The 18,862-nt window shown below is 50.1% G+C and overlaps 1 protein-coding gene across 2 annotated transcripts in view; it reads left to right on the top strand.

The window, feature by feature from the left end:
• SH3RF3 (SH3 domain containing ring finger 3) overlaps window positions 1–18,862 on the top strand; it is a 305,519-nt gene that overhangs the window by 246,969 nt on the left and 39,688 nt on the right. For both annotated transcript variants that reach the window (XM_040975664.1, XM_040975663.1), the window contains 2 exons: window positions 7,638–7,808; window positions 11,574–11,827. In XM_040975664.1, coding sequence (XP_040831598.1) covers window positions 7,638–7,808; window positions 11,574–11,827 — 425 coding nt within the window. The remainder of the gene's footprint in view (window positions 1–7,637; window positions 7,809–11,573; window positions 11,828–18,862) is intronic.

Here is an 18,862-nt window from a genome sequence, read left to right as displayed (position 1 = left end):
GTTCCATAAAAGCAAAACTTATGGTGCACACCCAGTACTGACTTAATGTGCACAAATGAAGCAATGTGTGGGCTCTGCCAGGCGTTGCAAGCCACTGGTGCTGATGAAAGCCTGCAGAGGTGAACACGTATGCAGACACCATTTATATAGGGGAGCCGAGCATCGCTGGATTTCAGTGCCCACAGTGGCTCTGGGCCCAATGCTTGTGAGTCCTGAGGGACAGTCATCTACCATGCTCCTGGGTCAGTTCAAGCAGCTGCGTCACAGTTGTCCCCAAGGGGACACTCCAGCGGGGATGGAGATGGGGCTGGGTGTTGGACTTGCTCCTCTTGGCGAACTGGGTGCAGGTTGCCAAAGATCTCCAAGGAAGGAGCTGTGCCTTTGCAGAGGGATGCCTGATGTGTTCCTCAGGCAGAAGGCAAGATGCAGGCCAGGACGGGAGACACTGAGCACCTCAAAGGTGACGCTCACATATGTCCAGGCTCTGACAGCTGCCACCTGCTCCTTGAGGGCCAGCAGTATCCCCTCCCCGGGTACTGATGGGGCACAAGGGTTGCTCTGCCTTGGAACCCGAGTTGTGAAAATCCTAAATATGTTTTGGGGGACTTAACTATGGATAGGCCTTCAAGCTTTGTGTGGCTGTTTAATTTGGTCTTCCTGTATCCCTCCCTGCCCTGGGGATGAGGCTGCTTTATCCCCTTATCACCCTTACACTTCCCGCCTTACCCAGGCTGCTCCGTTGGCTGATTTTCCTAAGGCTAAGAAAAAGGGATTCAAGCCAGGTGTGCCATAAGGGCAACAAGGAGTTGGATGGGAAAATGTCCACAGGCACCAGCTGTGTTGAGTTAGTGTGCATGTTACTTAGCTTGACTAAGCAGCAGACACTCTCTGGGTGAGACCTCACATCTTACTTCAGCATGCATCATCTGTTTTGAAAGCATGACCTGTTGAAATCATTGCATTTCTTATGTTATTCTCTGGGGTGAAAAGCTGAAGTTGACCTCGTCTGTTTATTAGGTAAAGCACTAGTCTGACTGTTCACTCGTCTTCTCCGGAAGCTCTGAGCTGTGAGTCCTGTGGGTACCCAGGCAAGATCGGGATTGTTCCCCTGGCTATTCTTCCCAAAGCGGAATTTGCTAAGTCACGTTCAAAGGTCTGAACTTGAACATGAGAGGGACAGCCTGTTAGAACAACCTCAGCAGATGTTGCTGATGTGTGCCGATGCAGGGTTGAGGAAGTGATGGCTGTGCGACTCAAGGCCCAGATGCTGGAGCCCATGTGGATGTCAGTGCAGGAGTAACTCCAACAGACGCTTGCCCCAAATCCTCATTGTCGGATGGCTTAGACCTCTCCAGCCAAGCTGTGTGCGTGAACCCTGAGGCCTGGCATTGCCAAAGCCTTGCATGGCTTGGTCAGCAGAATTCTAACACAAACCTGGTTTCCATGGTACAGACGTGCTCAGGGGTTGGTGGCCCCAGTATGCAGAAGGACGGTCTCTGTTTCCCAGTAGCTCCCACTAGCATACGTCGGCAGAGACACGCACTGCCACTGCTCTGGGAAGTCCGCTCTGGCCCCTGAGCACAGCCAGCCAGCTTACTAGTGCCTCTCCCAGGCTGGAGGTGCACTGCAGATCAGGCCCTGGCCAGCGCAGAGTTGAAGGTTCTTAAGTGCCCTGGATGCTGAGGCCTAAGGTTGGAACTCCCATATCTACTCCTCCATTTGCTCCCTGGAGCCCACAGCTGGGCAGGAGGGGCCTGGGGAAGCTGGGCCTCTCCGTGGCAGAGCAGCACTGAGGCACTGAGGAAGGATCACCCCTAGTCTCGTGGAGTCTCCTGGGAGCTCTACCTGTCCTCGGGTGCTTAAGGAGGAAGAGCAGGGTCTTCAGAGGGGTGCACCAAGTCTGACTTTAACTTGACTCCAGGAGAAGTCGCTGGTGTCCCCTAGCCCCAGCTTGCCTGCTTGTTCCAGGAGCAGTACCACCTCCTGGTAGCTGGAGCTTCCTATTTGATTCCAGGGCCAGGGTGTATAACTCTTCAGTTGTGGAAAAACCAAAATCTCCAAGATGCTGCAGGGAACCCAGGAGTTCTGGGCAAGCAGAGGAAGCAGAGCCCCCAGGAACCACAGCTTCAGGTACGCAGGTAGCAGCAGGCACCCCTGAATATGGGCGGGCCACGCTGGTCACATGACATGGCTCTCTGTCACTCTGTCACAAGCAGGTAACCCTGCTTCAGATTCCGGTGCCATCTCATCATGAAAACAAAAGGATCCCTTCCTATCCTCAAGGACAGTGGGGCCTCCAAATCCCTGGGAGAGGGTGGTGAATGAACTAGGCCCCATTCAGGACAAGGTAGCCCCTTCACAATTGAGACCAACCCACTCTGGGCTCCATTTATGCTTGGCCAGAGAAGTGAGTCCACTTCCCCAGGCCCCACTAGACGGAGTTTCTGACTCCCCATAGATGCCCAGCTTCTCTGACTGCCCAGCCTCAGGGGTATTCCGAAAATGGGATCCAGAATGAGCCTGACAATGAGGTGATGACTGCTAGGGCCTCAAGCAGGTGGGAAAGGGAGGATGTAAATGGGAAGAGGAGAGAGAGTTTTCTTGACAGAACACAGGGCCTGGTAAAGTCTGCCACAGCCTAGGCACACGGCGGTGCATCATCCACTGAAGCCACGTTGGGATCCAGAAGCCAGCCCTGAGGTTTGGGGGTCTGGGGTCTGCTCTCAGGACATTGCAACAGGAAGACAGGTCCCGAGATGTGACAAATCCTCTGGGATTCTGGGGCTCAGTCTCCCAAGGGACACCAAATGCAGTGCTGGCCTCAGGCTGCCCTTGAGGCATGTCATAGGCCTGGATGCTGCAGTACCCTGATGGTGTCACAGTGAGCAAGCAGCAGCCATCCCCCTGAGTGGAGAACCAGGTGGCTGGATACGGCTAGGTCTACTCTGTGCTGAGGCTTTGGCTCTAGAATGCAGCAGAAGGGCCTGGGGCTTGTTGGTACAGGCTGCTGGGTCTCTCCTGCAGTCTAGGCCCCAGAATCTGCCATCCTTCCAATGCTAGGCCTTGCTGATGCTGCCTTTCCCAGAGCACTCCTGGGGGTCCCTTCGCCATAGGTACCCATTGCAAATATTCAGTTCCCAAATTGGCTTCACAGCCACACACCTGTTTCCTTCTCCTGTGCGTTCCACACACCTTGGAGTAACCCCCTCTCTACCAGGGAAGCCTAGAAAATCGGGGGAGCCCCTACCTCCTGCCCCTGGGAGGCCTGAGCGGCCTCTGCCAGCTGAGTGGGAAGGGCAGAGGTTTGACCATACCACAGTACCCCCAGGTTCTCCCAGGATTTTTTTTGGCAGAACTTGTACCCACAGTCTTCCCAAGCTCCTGTGCCTGCTACAGTTCTTTCAGAGGATTCTACCTGGCCTTCTAACCAAAAGGGGGAAATGTCTGCTTTTTAACCCTGGCATTGCTCCAGCTGTCTGCACTCCTGTGGAGCAGGGATTTCCTCTAGGTCCAAGACACTCTTGCTGCACCCAGGGTCACCCATTAGATAGTCTTGCAACAGTCTGCAGGTGGGCACGTTTGTCTCCAGCCTGAGCTGGGTGGTAGGCTGGCAAGGAGGGCAGCAGCAGGACTCCTTGTAGTGTTGGAAAGAATCTTTTACTTATTTTAGGAGAATCATGAGCAAGCCTTTAGCTAGAGGAGAAGCGGGGTGAGACTGATGACAACACTAAAACACTTTGATTTACTCCTATTAGAAGGGAAGAGAAATCTGCAGATAATACCAGGGAACGATATTGCTGTAGAAGTGAGCAACATGGCTCATGCACTTCCAGCAGACCATGCCACACTGGCACCATCACCAGCCTGGCCAGCCAGAGCAATGTCCCAAGGTGCCAGGGGAAGAGGACAAAAGGCTGATGCCCGGCCTCTGGCTTGGTGCCCAGGCACACACCTGTAGGGGCACAGCTTTCTTTCAACCACCTACTCAGAAGAGGCATCTTCTCCTGCATGCAGAATGCAGAATAATAATGAAGACTCCTGGCACCAACCCATCCAACTCTCATCTCAGCTAAGGTGCTTGTAGAAGCACCCTGCATGAGAAGTGATCTCTGGGTGTGCCAGACTGCCTGGTGGCCCGGATGTCATGGAAGCAACTCAGGCAGTCCATGGCGGCATGGGTGGAGGCTCTCGGGCCCTTTGAGGCAAACAGAGAACAGGAGCTGGGAGGATAAAGACTTCTTTGCTCGCAGGAGTTGCTGGCTCGACAGGTTCCAACACATGGGCCCCATGTGGGGTCCTGTGGATGTGGTCCAAACCAGACCAGGCACATGACAGCCAAGAGGCGCTAGTGCGTCTGTCACTTGGAACCTGAAAGCCGCCAGATGAGGGGAGCAGCTGCAGAGACCCTGGTGAAGAGGAGCAGAGCCAGTCGTGAGGCACAAATCACTCTCCCAGCATGGTGCACCGAGTGCTCTCTCTTGAGTCACTCGGAAAGGAAAGCTGTAAAATGACACACTCCCCACCAGGGGTTGGGCCCCACCTAGCATGGGCTGCTGCCAGAGCCACAGACGCCATACCAGGAGAACAACCAGGCTGAGCCATCTGCTTCTGGTTTTCCCTCGGAAACACCCGAAGGGGGAATAAAAAATAAGAGGAATGAGATTTTGCAAGGTGAGGTCAGACTTGTTTGCATTCTGGTTCCCCCGGCAACATGCACCTAGAAGCTGAAATGGACACACTGAGCCAGAGAAAGGCTTCCTCATTCAGACAGAACAAATTCCAAGCTGCAGATGAAAAGCCTCAGTGTGTAAGTGCCTGGAACAAATGGCTACAGCACCTCCTTATGCAGGGATCCTCACAGGCACCCGTTGAATCCTGAGCCAGCCTTGCCCCAGGCCAGGCTCTTGGGGACTTGCTCATTCCCTTGGTCATGCTGGCAGCGCCCACTGTGTAGACAAGGACAGACTCTTGGTCTGTTAGAGGATTAGCTTCCCTAGCTGTGAAGCCTCAAATGCCTTTGGCACATACACAAAACTGCGTGTCTGTCACAAGGCAGACATCGGTTTCTGTCCTGCCTCCTCGGATGGCTGGGCGCCTGGGATGGGGCACAGCAGCTTGTGGCTGAGGCCTCAGGAAAGGACAAGGAGCTGGGGACAACACTTGAAGAAGGTGTGTGCACCACCTCTGTGGCGGCTGGCACCTCCCCTGCTGGCATTAATGCCCGGGCACTGACAACTTACCCAAAACTTCCTACTGATAAAAATCCAGACTTCCTGTGCAACGATGCTAATTAAAGCACTTGTTCAAATTTATTTCTTAAAGCAATAAGGATTGGGAGAATCAAGATGGCAGAATAGGGTAAGGACATATTTAAACAGATGGAGAATCATTAGCCAGTGTGAAGCAGAGGTGGCACGTTCCAGGAAATAGGAGAGGACAGAATGATGGCAGAGGGGCACCTGAAGATTGACAGACACAGGAGAGCAGTAAACAATGGTGTGCTGTTACAGTGACCAGACACCCCGTGACATTCAGCGAACAATGATCTGAACTCCACTGGCAGATGGAAATCCACAAGCAACCAGGTGGGAAGGGCCATTCACCAGGAATTCAGCAGGTGGACCCAGGCACAGAACTGCCATCCTGCTGGTCTCTATGATTTGACCAGGAGCAGAGACAGAGCAGCAGATCCCGGACAGGCAATGCAGGAACAGGGTGGATTTCACAGCCCAGTTCCATCTCCTACAACCGAATGCGTGCCATTTTGTCTAGAGAGGCAAAGACTATGGGACAATACTGTACATGCACTGAGCTGGGCGTGAACTCATTTATGACTCAGCGAACTGCAACAACATGGCATCCTACAGGTTCCACTCAACATAAGTGCAGGTAGCCCTCAGGTCTGATGGCCAGCAGATCAAGAACTCCACAAGTGGCACATCAGGCACATTTTGTATGCTGTGGCAAAGGCTTTGAGACTGCAGGAGTACAGTGAGCTGCACTTGTGCTGAGCGGGAAGTGAGCTCACTGAGCTCAGTGCATTTCAGTGGTCCAACAGGGATGATAATATCTACTTTCACATTGTACAGGTCAAAATAGGTCTGTGTGACCCTCAGACATAACAGCCAACAGGTTCCAGCAAGATGCAGAATTCAAAACACTTGTTATAAAGCTTCCTATCAACAGCGAGAAGCACATAAAGCAGGCATTTAAGGAGTATGTTACATAGGAAAATGAATCAGATGAAAGCTGATGTATCAGACATGAAGAATACAGTGGAGCAAATTAAAAGTACAGTGGGGAGTCTCCAAAATAGGATGAAGGAAGCAGAAGAAAGTGTCTCAGAATTGGAAGAAATTTCCTGTCACCAGGGAGAAACAAACAAAAAGCTGGAAGCAGAGCTGGATCAAGCTTTAAAAAAGTATTCAAGAATTGGAAGACACTATTAAAAGGCCAAATGTAAGAGTTCTGGGAGTCCCAGAAGGTGCAGAAAGAGCGACTGGGATTGGAGGTATATTCAATGAAATAATAAAGGAACGTTTCCCTAATCTAAAGAAAGAACTGGGAAATAACATCCAGGAGGGAAACAGAACAGAGTTGACTAAAAGCGATCTTCACCACAACACGTGATAATCTAACTCTCTTCAAGTGAACATAAGGAAAGATCCTTAAATATGCACGTGAAAAAGATCAACTGACATGTAAAGGAATTCCAATTAAACTCACAGGAGACCTCTCACAGGAGACTCTAAAGGCCAGAAGAGAATGGAGTGACATACTCCAGATTCTAAAAGCAAAACATTGTTGGCCTACCATAATGTACCCTGCAAAGCTTTCCTTTGTCTTTGAAAATTAAATAAAATTATTCTCTAGTAGAGAGAAGTTAAAAGAATTTGCCTCTTTCAATCCTGTCCTGCAAATGATATATAAAGATGTTCTCTTGACAGAGAAGCGGAATAGCGCCACCACACCCAAAGGAAAATGCGGAGAACATTCCAGTAAAATGACAATGGAAGACTAAATCAATGAACAACCCATTGCTAAAATGATTGAACCCAATTCCCACCTATTTATATTAACCCTGAATGTAAATGGCCTCAACTTCAGATCAGCACAGCACAGGCCGTTGCGGCCACTTGGGGAATGAATCATCAGATAGAAGATCTTCTTCTCTGTCTCTCCTCCTCTCTGTACATCTGCCTTTCCAATGAAATAAATAAATCTTAAAAAAAAAAAGAAGAAGAAGAAGAACAAGAGGAGCAACAACAAAAAAAAAATCTGAGATTCTGAGCTCTAGTCGCCAAGGTCCAGCTCTGAGTCCCTGGAGGGTCCTGAACTCACCACTTCACTGAGTTGTTCCCCCGCTGTCGGGAGGAGTCCTGGCAGTGGAGTGGCTGCCCAACCCCTGCAACAACCCATTGAGCTTCTCAGTATGCCCAGGCAGCCCTGGGATCTCCTCACCTTTGCAAGTGCCAAGAGTGTGTTTCCCTGCCACCTGTATCCAGGGTCTGCTGTAGGAGTGAGTAGGGTGAGGATCTGAGGCTTCTCGAGGTGACACAGCCCCCCACAGAGAGCACACAGGCTCTTCATGTTGGCTCCACTCCAATACGTGCTTTTGTTGTGCCCTCTGCCCGCAGGCACCTGGCGCTCTATGCCTACAAGCCCCAGAAGAACGACGAGCTGGAGCTGCGCAAGGGCGAGATGTACCGGGTGCTCGAGAAGTGCCAGGATGGCTGGTTCAAGGGAGCATCTCTGAGGACCGGGCTCTCTGGGGTGTTCCCCGGCAACTACGTGACGCCCGTCTCGAGGTGAGGTCCTGGGCTGACATGGAGGGAGGCCCTGCAATCGTAACATTGACAGCTCTTCTTGGCAAGCAGTTCCCCTCCTAGTGGAGTCGGCATATGCTGGCTGCTGGCTGCTGGCTGCTGGCTGCTGGCAGCTGAGAGGACATGCATGGGAATAGGGGATGCTGGACTCTGAGCAGGGATGGGAAGGTCCCCAGAGTGTTGTCTGCAGCATGCAAGCTGGTGTGTGCAGGGTGTGTACTCTTGTGCGTGCGTGTGTGTGTGTGACAGATAAAGCACACATACAGTGTGTGCACAGTGTATATACCACATCAGTATGTGTCACATGTGTTGTGTGAGTGTGTACAGATGGTGTTTATGTGTCTAAAGTGTGTTGTGTGTGCCTGTGGATATATATGTATGGATGGAATATGGCTACAATGTATGTGAACACGTATGTATGTGTGGACACAGCATGTGCAGGCAATGGGGGTGCATTTGTCCACTGTGTGTTGTCATATACATGTTGCATATGACACAGAGATATGTCCATAGTATACATGCAAAGCAAAAATGACACATTCACAAAAGTAACCACAAGGCTTTTTCTTCTTAGTGCTTTCGTATGTTTTATAAATCTCTATTTTATAAATATCATCTTACCGATTCACCAAAGAGGTAATTTGGAATTATCTGAGGATTTTTTGCACTGAACTGAGGGGTCTAATAACCAGTTTCAATCGAAACAGCCTTAACCATGGACTGCCCAGGCAGGCCCAGCAGGAATTAAACAGAAGACATGGCCCCTGGGTTTCTACCACCCTTGGGACAAGACTGAGACAGAGTAAACCTCACCCAGACTTGGTTTTGCTCACTGGACTGACCACTGTTTGTCATGGCTATTTAGGAGATGGTAGAGGAGGGCTCCCCCAGCCGGTGCTGCTTGCACTGCGCCCTGCTTCAAAAGCTAACTGCCAAGAGCCTTGGGGGAACACACAGGGACGCTGCTGGTGATGTGCACTGTCCACAGGCACCTGGGCTGCTTTATGGCTGTGCACTGGCTTCCCCAGGATGTGTGTGAGGATGTAAGCCTGCCCTTCCCCATTGGTGTTTATGGCCTACCCTTCCCCATGGCGCTCGTGGGTTGCCCTTCCCCATGGCGCTCGTGGGCTGCCCTTCCCCGTGGTGCTTGTGGGTTGCCCTTCCCCATGGTGCTCGTGGGTTGCCCTTCCCCATGGTGCTTGTGGGTTGCCCTTCCCCATGGTGCTCGTGGGTTGCCCTTCCCCATGGTGCTTGTGGGTTGCCCTTCCCCATGGCGCTCGTGGGTTGCCCTTCCCCATGGCGCTCGTGGGTTGCCCTTCCCCATGGTGCTTGTGGGTTGCCCTTCCCCGTGGTGCTTGTGGGTTGCCCTTCCCCGTGGCGCTCGTGGGTTGCCCTTCCCCATGGCGCTCGTGGGTTGCCCTTCCCCATGGTGCTTGTGGGTTGCCCTTCCCCATGGTGCTCGTGGGCTGCCCTTCACCATTGCCCTCATGGGCTGCCCTTCCCCATGGCCCTCATGGGCTCTCCTTCCCCATGCTGGTGTCTTGGGCTAGCTTTTTCAATCTGAAGTGTAGCTTGATGATGAAGCTGCCTACCTCCCTGAGAGCTTAGAGGAATACAAGATGACTGATGTCAAGGCAGGACACATTCACCCCAGGCCATGGTGGGGCTTTGGGACATGACCAGAGTACATCAGCCTGGCTCCTGCAGCTGTATCCCTTATCCAACACAGTCAAGACCCCTGGCTGGACACTAGCCTTGGAGGGGAACTGGGACTGCCTGCATGCCCCGTCAAATGCAGAATATCTGCCTCCCGCCTCCTCTGCCTGTTGAATTCAGTCTGACATGTCCTTCAATGCTGTGTCTGCTTGCTGGGGGAAGTCTTGCCTCGTCACACCTTTCCATGCTGTGTGCTCAGAATGTATGGCTCCACCTGCCACGTGTGCTGAAGGGCCTGCCAGTACGTGCTAATCATATGGTCAGTTCTAGATGTGTGAAGACCCCTTACCTGCTAGCTCCTGGCCAGAGTCCATGTTTCCAGCCTTGTACCCCTGGCTCCTTGCATGCCATTTGCTTGTATGAGATGTCTACCAAAAGCTGGCCAATTAAATGATCCAAAGCTGACCTCAAGGGCCGCCTACCCGTGTCGCCAGGGTTGTTACTATAGGGAGGGTTCCAGTTAGTACAAGTGGAGCTCCTGAGATCACCCATGCTGCCAGGCTGCACCCCTGCTCGTGTACCTTGTCAGTTGCTCACGTCTTCTGCCACGTGTGGCTTCTGAAGAACCTCAGTGCTAGAGGAGAAGCCAGCATCACTGTGGATCCAACCTTGGTAACTGTGCTATTGTGAGGTTACCAGTTCCCCAGAGAAGAAATCAGCAGGTGCCGTCTGTCAATACCTCCCAGGTCCAGCTTCCCCAATCCATAAATATAAATAAATAAGTATTTATTTCCGTCTTAAAGAAGAGGGAAAAGGACAGGGACCTCCCACGATGATTCATGCTCTGGATGGCCACAACACCCTCGGCTGGGACCCAAGTCAGGAGCTAGAAACTCAACCCTCGTCCCCCGCATGGGTGATAGAAAACCTATTATAGGAGCCATCAGCGTTGCCTTAGAGGGGGTGTGTTAGCAGAAACCTGGAGTCAGGAGCCAGAGCCTAGACTTAAATCCAGTGTGGTATATGGGCATCCTTAGTGCTAGGCCAGGTGCATGTATCCGTCTTCAAAAATGATCTCCTTAGGTGGAAGAGAGTTCAACAGGAAGTAAGTGCGATTTAATGGTTCCTGCCTGTGGCTGGCCTGCCCCAGAGCAGCTCTGAAAGCTAGGGAGAAACAGTACTGCCCTTGTGGTTCTCTTGGCTTCCTGGGAGGCTCCTTCCCCCACAACCCTCGTGTAGGAGCCCCCACTGGACACTGCCCCTTGGAATCTCCGCTGTTGAAAGTCCTAGTCCGGGAGAGAGGGGCCAGCAGAGCTGTGACTGCCCTTGTCTCAGGCGTGAGCTCCAGCGGACAGGACAGGAAATTACCCAGCTCCTGTCAAAAGGAGGCCACCCTTGTCTCCTGGAGACAGAGCCTGCAGAAGGTTCCTAGTCCCCAGCTCTGCTGTGCGTTGCACCCCGATAGCCAGGACTTAGATTTGGTGCAAGTACACGTGGAGGCTAACCATCCCTCTTCCCAGCTGATACATCGGTTCCTCTTATATAAAACTGATTTCAGCTGGAAGCTCCAAGGGTGAAGGGACATGCATTTCTGGTGTGAAACTGCAAGTTCCTCGACATCCCTCGTGAAGAATTCGCACTGACTGAGCCCTTTCCTGTAGCTGGCAGAAGCAAGATGATGCCAGGTGCAGAGGGAAACTGGCCTGGCTCTGGGTCTAGGGGCTCAGCTGTGGGACTGAGGCACCCACTCTTCCACTGGTGTGGGAACACACAGCTCTGTTGAAACACGTGCCCTGCTCCAAACACTGGATTGTTTGGAAGTATTCTTGTGTTTCATTTGCTCTTTCTTGAATGTTCACCTTGAGAGTTGGCCTTCATGAAGCCTTTTGTGGAGAAAACCCCTCAGTGCAGCTCAACTTCTGGGCATTGTCCACTACGGGCACCGCCCTGGTACTGTGCTGAGATTTTGTCCTGGGGAAGACTTGGTTATGTTTCTCAGAGTCCACAGGCAAGAGTGGGCTTTGCCAGCGCCTGAGTGATTTGAGTTTGTCTAAGCCTTATTACCAACTTGATTTTGTTTCACTCCTCTAGGGTTCCTGGAGGAGGGGCTGGGCCTCCCCGGAATAATGGGGTCGGAGGGTCTCCATTGGCCAAAGGGATGGCTACAACCATGCACCCTGGTGGGGGAAGCCTGAGCAGTCCAGCCATTGCCAGCAGGCCTGCCCTGCCCCTCACCTCGCCACAGACCCATGCCCAGCACCAAGCAGCTTCCTTGTCCACCGGCACCTGTCAGCAACACATGGCCCAGCCAACGGCCAGCCAGACCCGAAATACCATCCCAACAGGTATGGATACAACCTCCCAGAAGATGGGCAAGGGGGTTTGTGGAATGAAATCAGGAGACATATTTTGGCCCAGGTCTCGAGCAAGCCATGCAAGGGTGAGTTGTATATGCTTGCAATCACAGGTGTCTGGTTCTCTGGGAAGCATGCCTCATACCGTGGTAACCACTCTGGCAGCTGAAAAGACAGTTCACACCACCCTTGTTCATACCTGCCCTCTATCTGGTAACTGTGGATGGCCACACGGATCCTCTTATACCAGCACTCAGGGTCTCCCAGCGAGGCAGCATCTCCCACTTGAGCTGGTTTTGTACACAGACCCCAGGATTCCCTGCCTAAAACGCTCTGAGCCTGGTAAGACTGATGGCTTTTGGTCCTACCTCTTGTGACATCATTTTCAACTAATAGGGTGATTGATCGTCAACCAATAGGTTGGCTGTCGATCAATAGGCTGATAGAAATTAGACACAGCACATGTTCATGCTGCTGTCCATTTCTCTTTGTGGTTCAATCCTGGGGGCATCACCTCAGCCGCTTAATCTAGCACCATCATCTCCAGGCCCTCTGTGTAGACACTGACAGTAGAATTATGCTGTGACTGTCATCTTTGACTTTGGGACTTAAGCACCCATGTGAGTTGAAAGCTAAGTCCCATTCAAAGGTAAACCCATCTGGGAACTCAGCTGGGGCTGGAGAGCATAGCTGAGGTCCAAACCACAGCCTAGTCCAGGAACCTGCTAGGTAACCTTTCAACACAGTAGAGCTAGCCACATCACCACCAGAGTAGGAGGGCAGGACACGGAGCCCTTCTCCCACGGTAGCCCTGGCCTCCTGAAGCCAGCTCTGTCTTTCTCTGCACCAAGGAGCCTGGGTTCTTTGGAGCAGTGAGAAGCATTGTTTGTTAAATGAGTTGGCCAAAGACAAGCCTGGGCAATGTCTGCTGTGAAGCTGAGGCAGTTCCCAGCAAAGCAGAGGCTGTATTTTCTCCCAAGTCACTGCTGATGGGGTGAAGGGCATGAGAGGATGCTGCGTGTCCCCTCTCCAAGTTCCTCCTGTCTACCTACGTGACGTGCCAAAGTCAGCCTGCACAGTCATGTGCCAGCACAATTGTGGCATAAGTGGAACAGACAGAACTGTTGGCAAACCTGAATGTGATGTCATTTAACGTAAATGTTTTATAATCTAGTCCATTCCAGCCGGTGTCTGGGGCTGTCAGGAAAGGGATGCAGCTGAGCTGGGAGAACTGAGGGCGCTGGTGGAGGGAGGGTCCAGGTATGGCACCTCCCATCCCAGGATGATTTTTGTGAGGACTTCCTGCCAGGCCATTTCCTATGCACTGTGTACATTGTAGCTGCTCTCATGAATCATGTTAGAGAAGGAGAGTAGTCTGTGATTGAGTCTACCACATCAACAGATATTGCCCTGAGAAGAGATGTTGCCGTAAGAGGACAACAGTTTACTGAATATCCCCAGGGGGCAGTGTGCAGCACAGCTGGTGTTTGGCACCTTGGGTGCAGAGGAGCCAGGCAGGGAAGGTGGGAGGTGACAAGGACCGCCTGACCCTATGCGGCTTGCAGTAATAACACAGGGCACCAAGCTAGTGAGGAGGCAGATTGGGCCTGACTGTTAGATAGCTGAGTGGAAGACTCAGGAAGACTGGGAGCCAGGTCCACTTCACAGGCCCTTGGACTGGTGAGCTGCACTGGGGACAATGACAGCCTGGCCTGGGAGATAGCACAGGGACCCTGATTCTTTGAGGAAAAGTGATGACATGGATTTGAGAGATGTGGTGAGTGTGATGGCTGTGTCTACCTGACTGATGGGGTGGGGTTCAGACCATGAATTAAGAATCCCAGTCATTACAGTAGAAGGCAATTCTGGTTTGCCCAGCCTGGGCTGTAGGTAGCAGATAGACCCACAGACCTGTCTGGCAATAGATGCTCCTCGGCCTGCTTCCATTCAGCAGATAAACTGAAGAGGTGCCCCATGGAGCTCTTTGGTCGTAAGAGGCATGCAAGTGTTGGGAAAATGCCCCTTCCCTCAGGGGCTGTAGGGGTGGGCTTTGGATTCTTGTCTCTGGCTTCATGCAGAGCAGTGTCCATACGCTGTAATGGTGGGATTAGCATGGAAGAAGCCGTGCGGGTGGTCTGAGCACTGCCCTGGTTATACAGCCTGCAACACTAACTCTTCCATCCTGGAGGTTCCCCAAGTGCCAACTCAGTTTCAGATAGATCTCTTTGGTTTGAACGAGCCGTGAATGAGTCCTGCGATTATGCACACCTGGCTGACAGGGCTCTGGGGAATAGTCCATTCCTATACACTCCAATAATTATGGAGAAACCTTGCCCCACCCATCACTTAGCTCATTGGTATGAGATGACCTGCTGGTGTTTGTGGTAGGCTCCAGCTACCACAGACACCACCATAGCTATCACCATAGGCAGGTGATTGGGTGATCCACACCATCACCAGTGGCATGACAGGAGACATTGTCTTGACCCCAAAGCACCAGAAGCCAAGCCCCAGAGCACACTCTAATCCTAAACACCTCATACAGCAGACCCAGTGTGCCCTGTGGCGGGGAACGGCTGAGCAACCCGTGGCCGGTGGTCAGTGGGCACCCCAGCAAGGCCACCCTGCCTTGTCTGAATAGTAGCCAGCCTGATGACTTTCTCCTCTAAGCTGTGCTAGAAATGTTCCAAATGGGAGAAAAATATGTAGCCCTGCCAGTTACATCTCCCCCTAAACAATAACAAGCAGCATCAAAAGAAATTGGTGTGGCTGGGAGCAGTGCAGCACAGGTCTCAGTTGTCCATCACCATAGTAACCAGGGTGGTGTGATGAGCATTCTCTGCCATCAGTTAAATTTTATATTTAGAGAGAGGATGACTAAACAGCTCCCCCAGGACACCGCAGCCCTGTGCCTGTCCCCACACTGTTGCTGTCACAGTTAGGTTACTGAATCCTGTCAGGAAATTGAATGCCACTGGATTCCCACAGCATTTTCCACTTAATTCTGCATTTACAGACAGAAAAAAAAACACTGCTGACAGTATAAGCAATGGCTTGTTCGCTGCAGTAATTGCCCATTTCAGCAGACCCCAGCCCTGGCAGTCAGGAGGTATTTCGACAATGTTCTCATCTCTAGCCAAAGTCAGACAGTTTGACAAAGACTTAATTGCATTGGCCTTAGCATCCAATATGATTTGTTCTACATGATTAATGGTACTCTGTTCTGAAAGAGCAGAGACCCCCTTATGGAGCCAGTGTTCCAGGCATCCCCATGTCAGGGCTTGGCAGGGCGGGAGCCCTGCACAGTCTTGTTTTCATCAGCGAAGCAGTACGAAGAATGAGCCGGCTGTCGGTGAGACAGTCTGTGAGAGGCAGGGAGATGAGAGCAACCAGACCATCCCTGTTTATGACCCAGGTAGTGAGAAAGGTGAGAACGCAGGGTGCTGTGACAGGGTCTGCATAGCACAGGTGCAGCGTGAAGAGATGCTTTCTCAGTCTGTGTCGAGCAGGAGGAAGGAGAGGGGGCGATGAGGAGGAGCACGAGGAGGGATACTGGCTGGGATTCTCAAGGATGAAGCGAAGATCAGGCGAAGCAGAAAGTAGGCTCCAGGCCAAAGAACCAGCAAGGGCAAAGGCATGGAGATGAGAAGGCCGTGGTCCCTGTCTTGTGAGTAAAACAGAGGCGTGGAGGGACAGGTCCTTCTGTGTTGATGACCATTGGCATTAAAGCTGCAAAGTTGGTGGAACTCATTGTGTAGCAGGGTGGAGCATCCTACCAGAGCGGGGGCTGCCTGAAGAATCCCAAGGCCAGTGGAGACAAGTACATTTGGAAACAACAGAAAAAAAAAATTACATGAAGCTAAAAAGCAAGGCAGCAATGGGGAACCTGTTTTTTTCCAAAAGGCATTTGGACATTTATGTCATCATAGGCCTTACAAAATATCCATGAAAAATATCATCCTGCTATAGATTTACTGAACATTGAGTTGCACCTGCAGTTGTCTTAGAAGTACCAAGCCAAATGATTTTGTGGGCCTTCCATGGCCTGTAGGCCAGATGCTCCCCACCATGGCTTTGGACCATGTGAAGGAATTGAGATTTTCATCCAAAGGACACTGGAACCTATTCAAGGGTCAGATGTTAGTGTTCAGAAGATGGAGCTGAGTCTTCCTGAGGAACGAGGAGAGGCAACGGAACAAGAGTGTGTTAGAGACTAGTTTTTGAGACATAGGCATCAGGCAACCAAAGATAGTGATCCCTGAGGAGGTTGTAGACTGCACGATAAGAGGGACTGGGAGGCCCAGAACATTCCTAAACGTGGAATAAAGAGGAGACTGCAGGACACAGCCTACTACAGTTTGCAGAGGAGAGAGATGTTCAAAAAGAAAATCCAGAGGCTACAGAGCATTCCCCAGAAGATGAGCTGAGAACTAATCAGCATTTGCCGATGAGAAAGCTGCCCAAGCCAAGAAAGGATTAGCATTAGCAAGGAATAGTGCCTGCTTTCACCAGCCAGACTGGAAAACAAAACAAGTAGACCAAAACAAAAAGCACAGAATGTTGAATAGTACACACTAAAGGCCATGGCTTGGTCCATAGGAATGTTATCCCCAGACAGAGCACAGCTTCAGTTCCCCACTGAATCTTAAAAGCAAAATTCCATGCCTGTGTCTCAGAACAAACTCTGGAATATGTTTAGTAATGAAAGCAAGCCAACTCTAACAACATAGAAGTCATAATACCGGTGTCTAGTCAAATTTACCGGGCATGCAAAAAAATAGGAAGATATGTTCTACTATAATAAAGAGATCTTTCAATGTAAATAAGACGATAAGACAGATATTATAATTGCATTGTCTATATTCAGAAAAGTAAATACAGGCATAGAGAAGTTATTGAAAAATCCAAATCGCACTTCTACAAATAAAAAACAGTATGTTAGGCCAAGAGTACACTAGGTTTGAGACATTGCTTAAGATAAGTAATAGTGAACTTGAAAATACAACAATAGCATCTGTGAAAAATGAAATGGACATTAAAAAAACACCTACCAGCAATGGGATAACCACACATAGAAATAACAAAATTTCCACCTTTCACCATATACAAAAATCATATCTGATGGGATCAAGGACCTAAATATACACTCAGAAAACCAACAAACTAACTTCAGTGAGAATGGCCTGTATGGAGAAATCTAGTAACACCTGCTGGTGAGTATGTCGGGGTAAAGGTACCCTGCTCCACTGCTGGTGGGATTGTAGGCTTAGGCAGCCACTGTGGAAGTCAGTATGGAGAGGGCTCAGGCTGCTGAAAATTCATCTGTCACATGACTGGGCAGCACTCCCACACCTGGCAATATATCCAAGAGAAGTAAAACCTACATATAAGAAAGCAACCTGTGACCCTACATTTATAGCAGTACAATCCACATTGGCAAAGACTTTGAAACAACCCAGATGCCTGTTGAAAGAGGAATGGATAAAGAAACTGTAGTACATCTACTCTATGCAATACTGCTTAGCCAATGAGAGGAAGGAAATTCTACCACTTTGAACAAAGTGATCCCGACTGGGGGCCATTATGGTTAGTGAAATAAGCCAACCCCCAAAGGACAAATAACATATGCTGTCTCCTGTGTAATCCAATTTGCACACACAATACAAAATAAAAGGATATATAGGGTAACAAATACGCAAGTACACCCTCCTCAGTGAACAGGGTAGTGGAGACTGTGTACCAGGAAACAAAGAAATGCTGTAGTATGCTTCTCTCTTCCTGAATAAAGAAAGGACCGTGTCCCCAATGAAGCTGGGGTATCCATGACAACAAGATACCAGACTCCCTACCATTGCCTGCACCTGCAATGTCATGACACTTGCAAGAAGCAGAGTGGTGGAGCTGTGACTGCAGCTGTAGACCATTTTGCAGAATATGGGGAAGCTCAGGATAGGGGAAGGGAGAAGAAGGGGAGAAGTCCTATACCTGCGAAACAGTATAATGGAAAACAAAAACTAACTTTGAAAAAGAATAATTTGAAATAAAGAATATTATTAAGGATTTAAAAAAATAAATCAATTCATTAAGGATATGTAACAATTCTAAATATTTATGGAGCAAAGAACAGAGCCTCCAAATACACCAGCAGTCACAGAAAAAATGGTAAGGAGAAACAGACAAACCAATCATTACAGTCAGAGACTGCAATATCTCAAAAGATGGTGAGGGAGTGACCAAAAATTGGTAAAAATATCAAACATTTGTGCAGTATTGTTACCAACTTGATATAACTCACATTTCTGGAACATTCCATCTTAAAACATCAACAGACATACTGTTTTTGAGAGGACACAACACTCAGCAAGATAGACCACATTCCCAACCACAATGGTGTTGACTTATGTGTTGATCACACAAAAGATAACACAATATATTCCATCGTCACCTGTGCATCAAAGAATACATTGAAAGAGGCATTAGCATTTTCAGCTAAATGAATGAAAATGAAAGCCTGTTGAAAAATTGTAGATGACACTAAAGCAACAGTAGGGGGAATTTACAGCTGAAAAATACAGGCGAGCGTGAAATCAATGGCTTCTGCTTTCCAAGAAGAAAATAGAGCTAGCTTAGTGCAATGACTCAGTGGCTGAAATCCCCATCTGGCAGGCATTGGGAGCCCATTTGGGCTTGGTTTGTATCCCAGCTGCTCCACTTCCCATCCAGCTCCCTGCTTGTGGCCTGGGAAAGCAGTTGAGAACAGCACAAAGCCTTGCAATCCTGTACCCACGTAGGAGACCCAGAAGAAGCTCCTGACTCCTGACTTCAGATTGGCTCAGCTCTGGCCATTGCAGCCACTTGGGGAGTGAACCAGGGATAAAAGATCTTTCCCTCTGTTTCTCCTGCTGTTTGTAAATCTGCCTTTCAAATAAAGGTAAATCTTTTAAAAAGAAAAAGAAAATAAAGCAAGTGAACCACAAAGGAAGTATAAAAAGGTTAATAAAGTTATTGAAACTGCAAAAGGCCAGT

This window comes from Ochotona curzoniae, unplaced genomic scaffold (genome assembly GCF_017591425.1).
Source record: "Ochotona curzoniae isolate NIBS_2020 unplaced genomic scaffold, NIBS_Ocur_1.0 contig_2688, whole genome shotgun sequence".
Classification (NCBI taxonomy): Eukaryota; Metazoa; Chordata; class Mammalia; order Lagomorpha; family Ochotonidae; genus Ochotona; species Ochotona curzoniae.
This window is presented reverse-complemented; position numbering and strand designations above follow the sequence as displayed.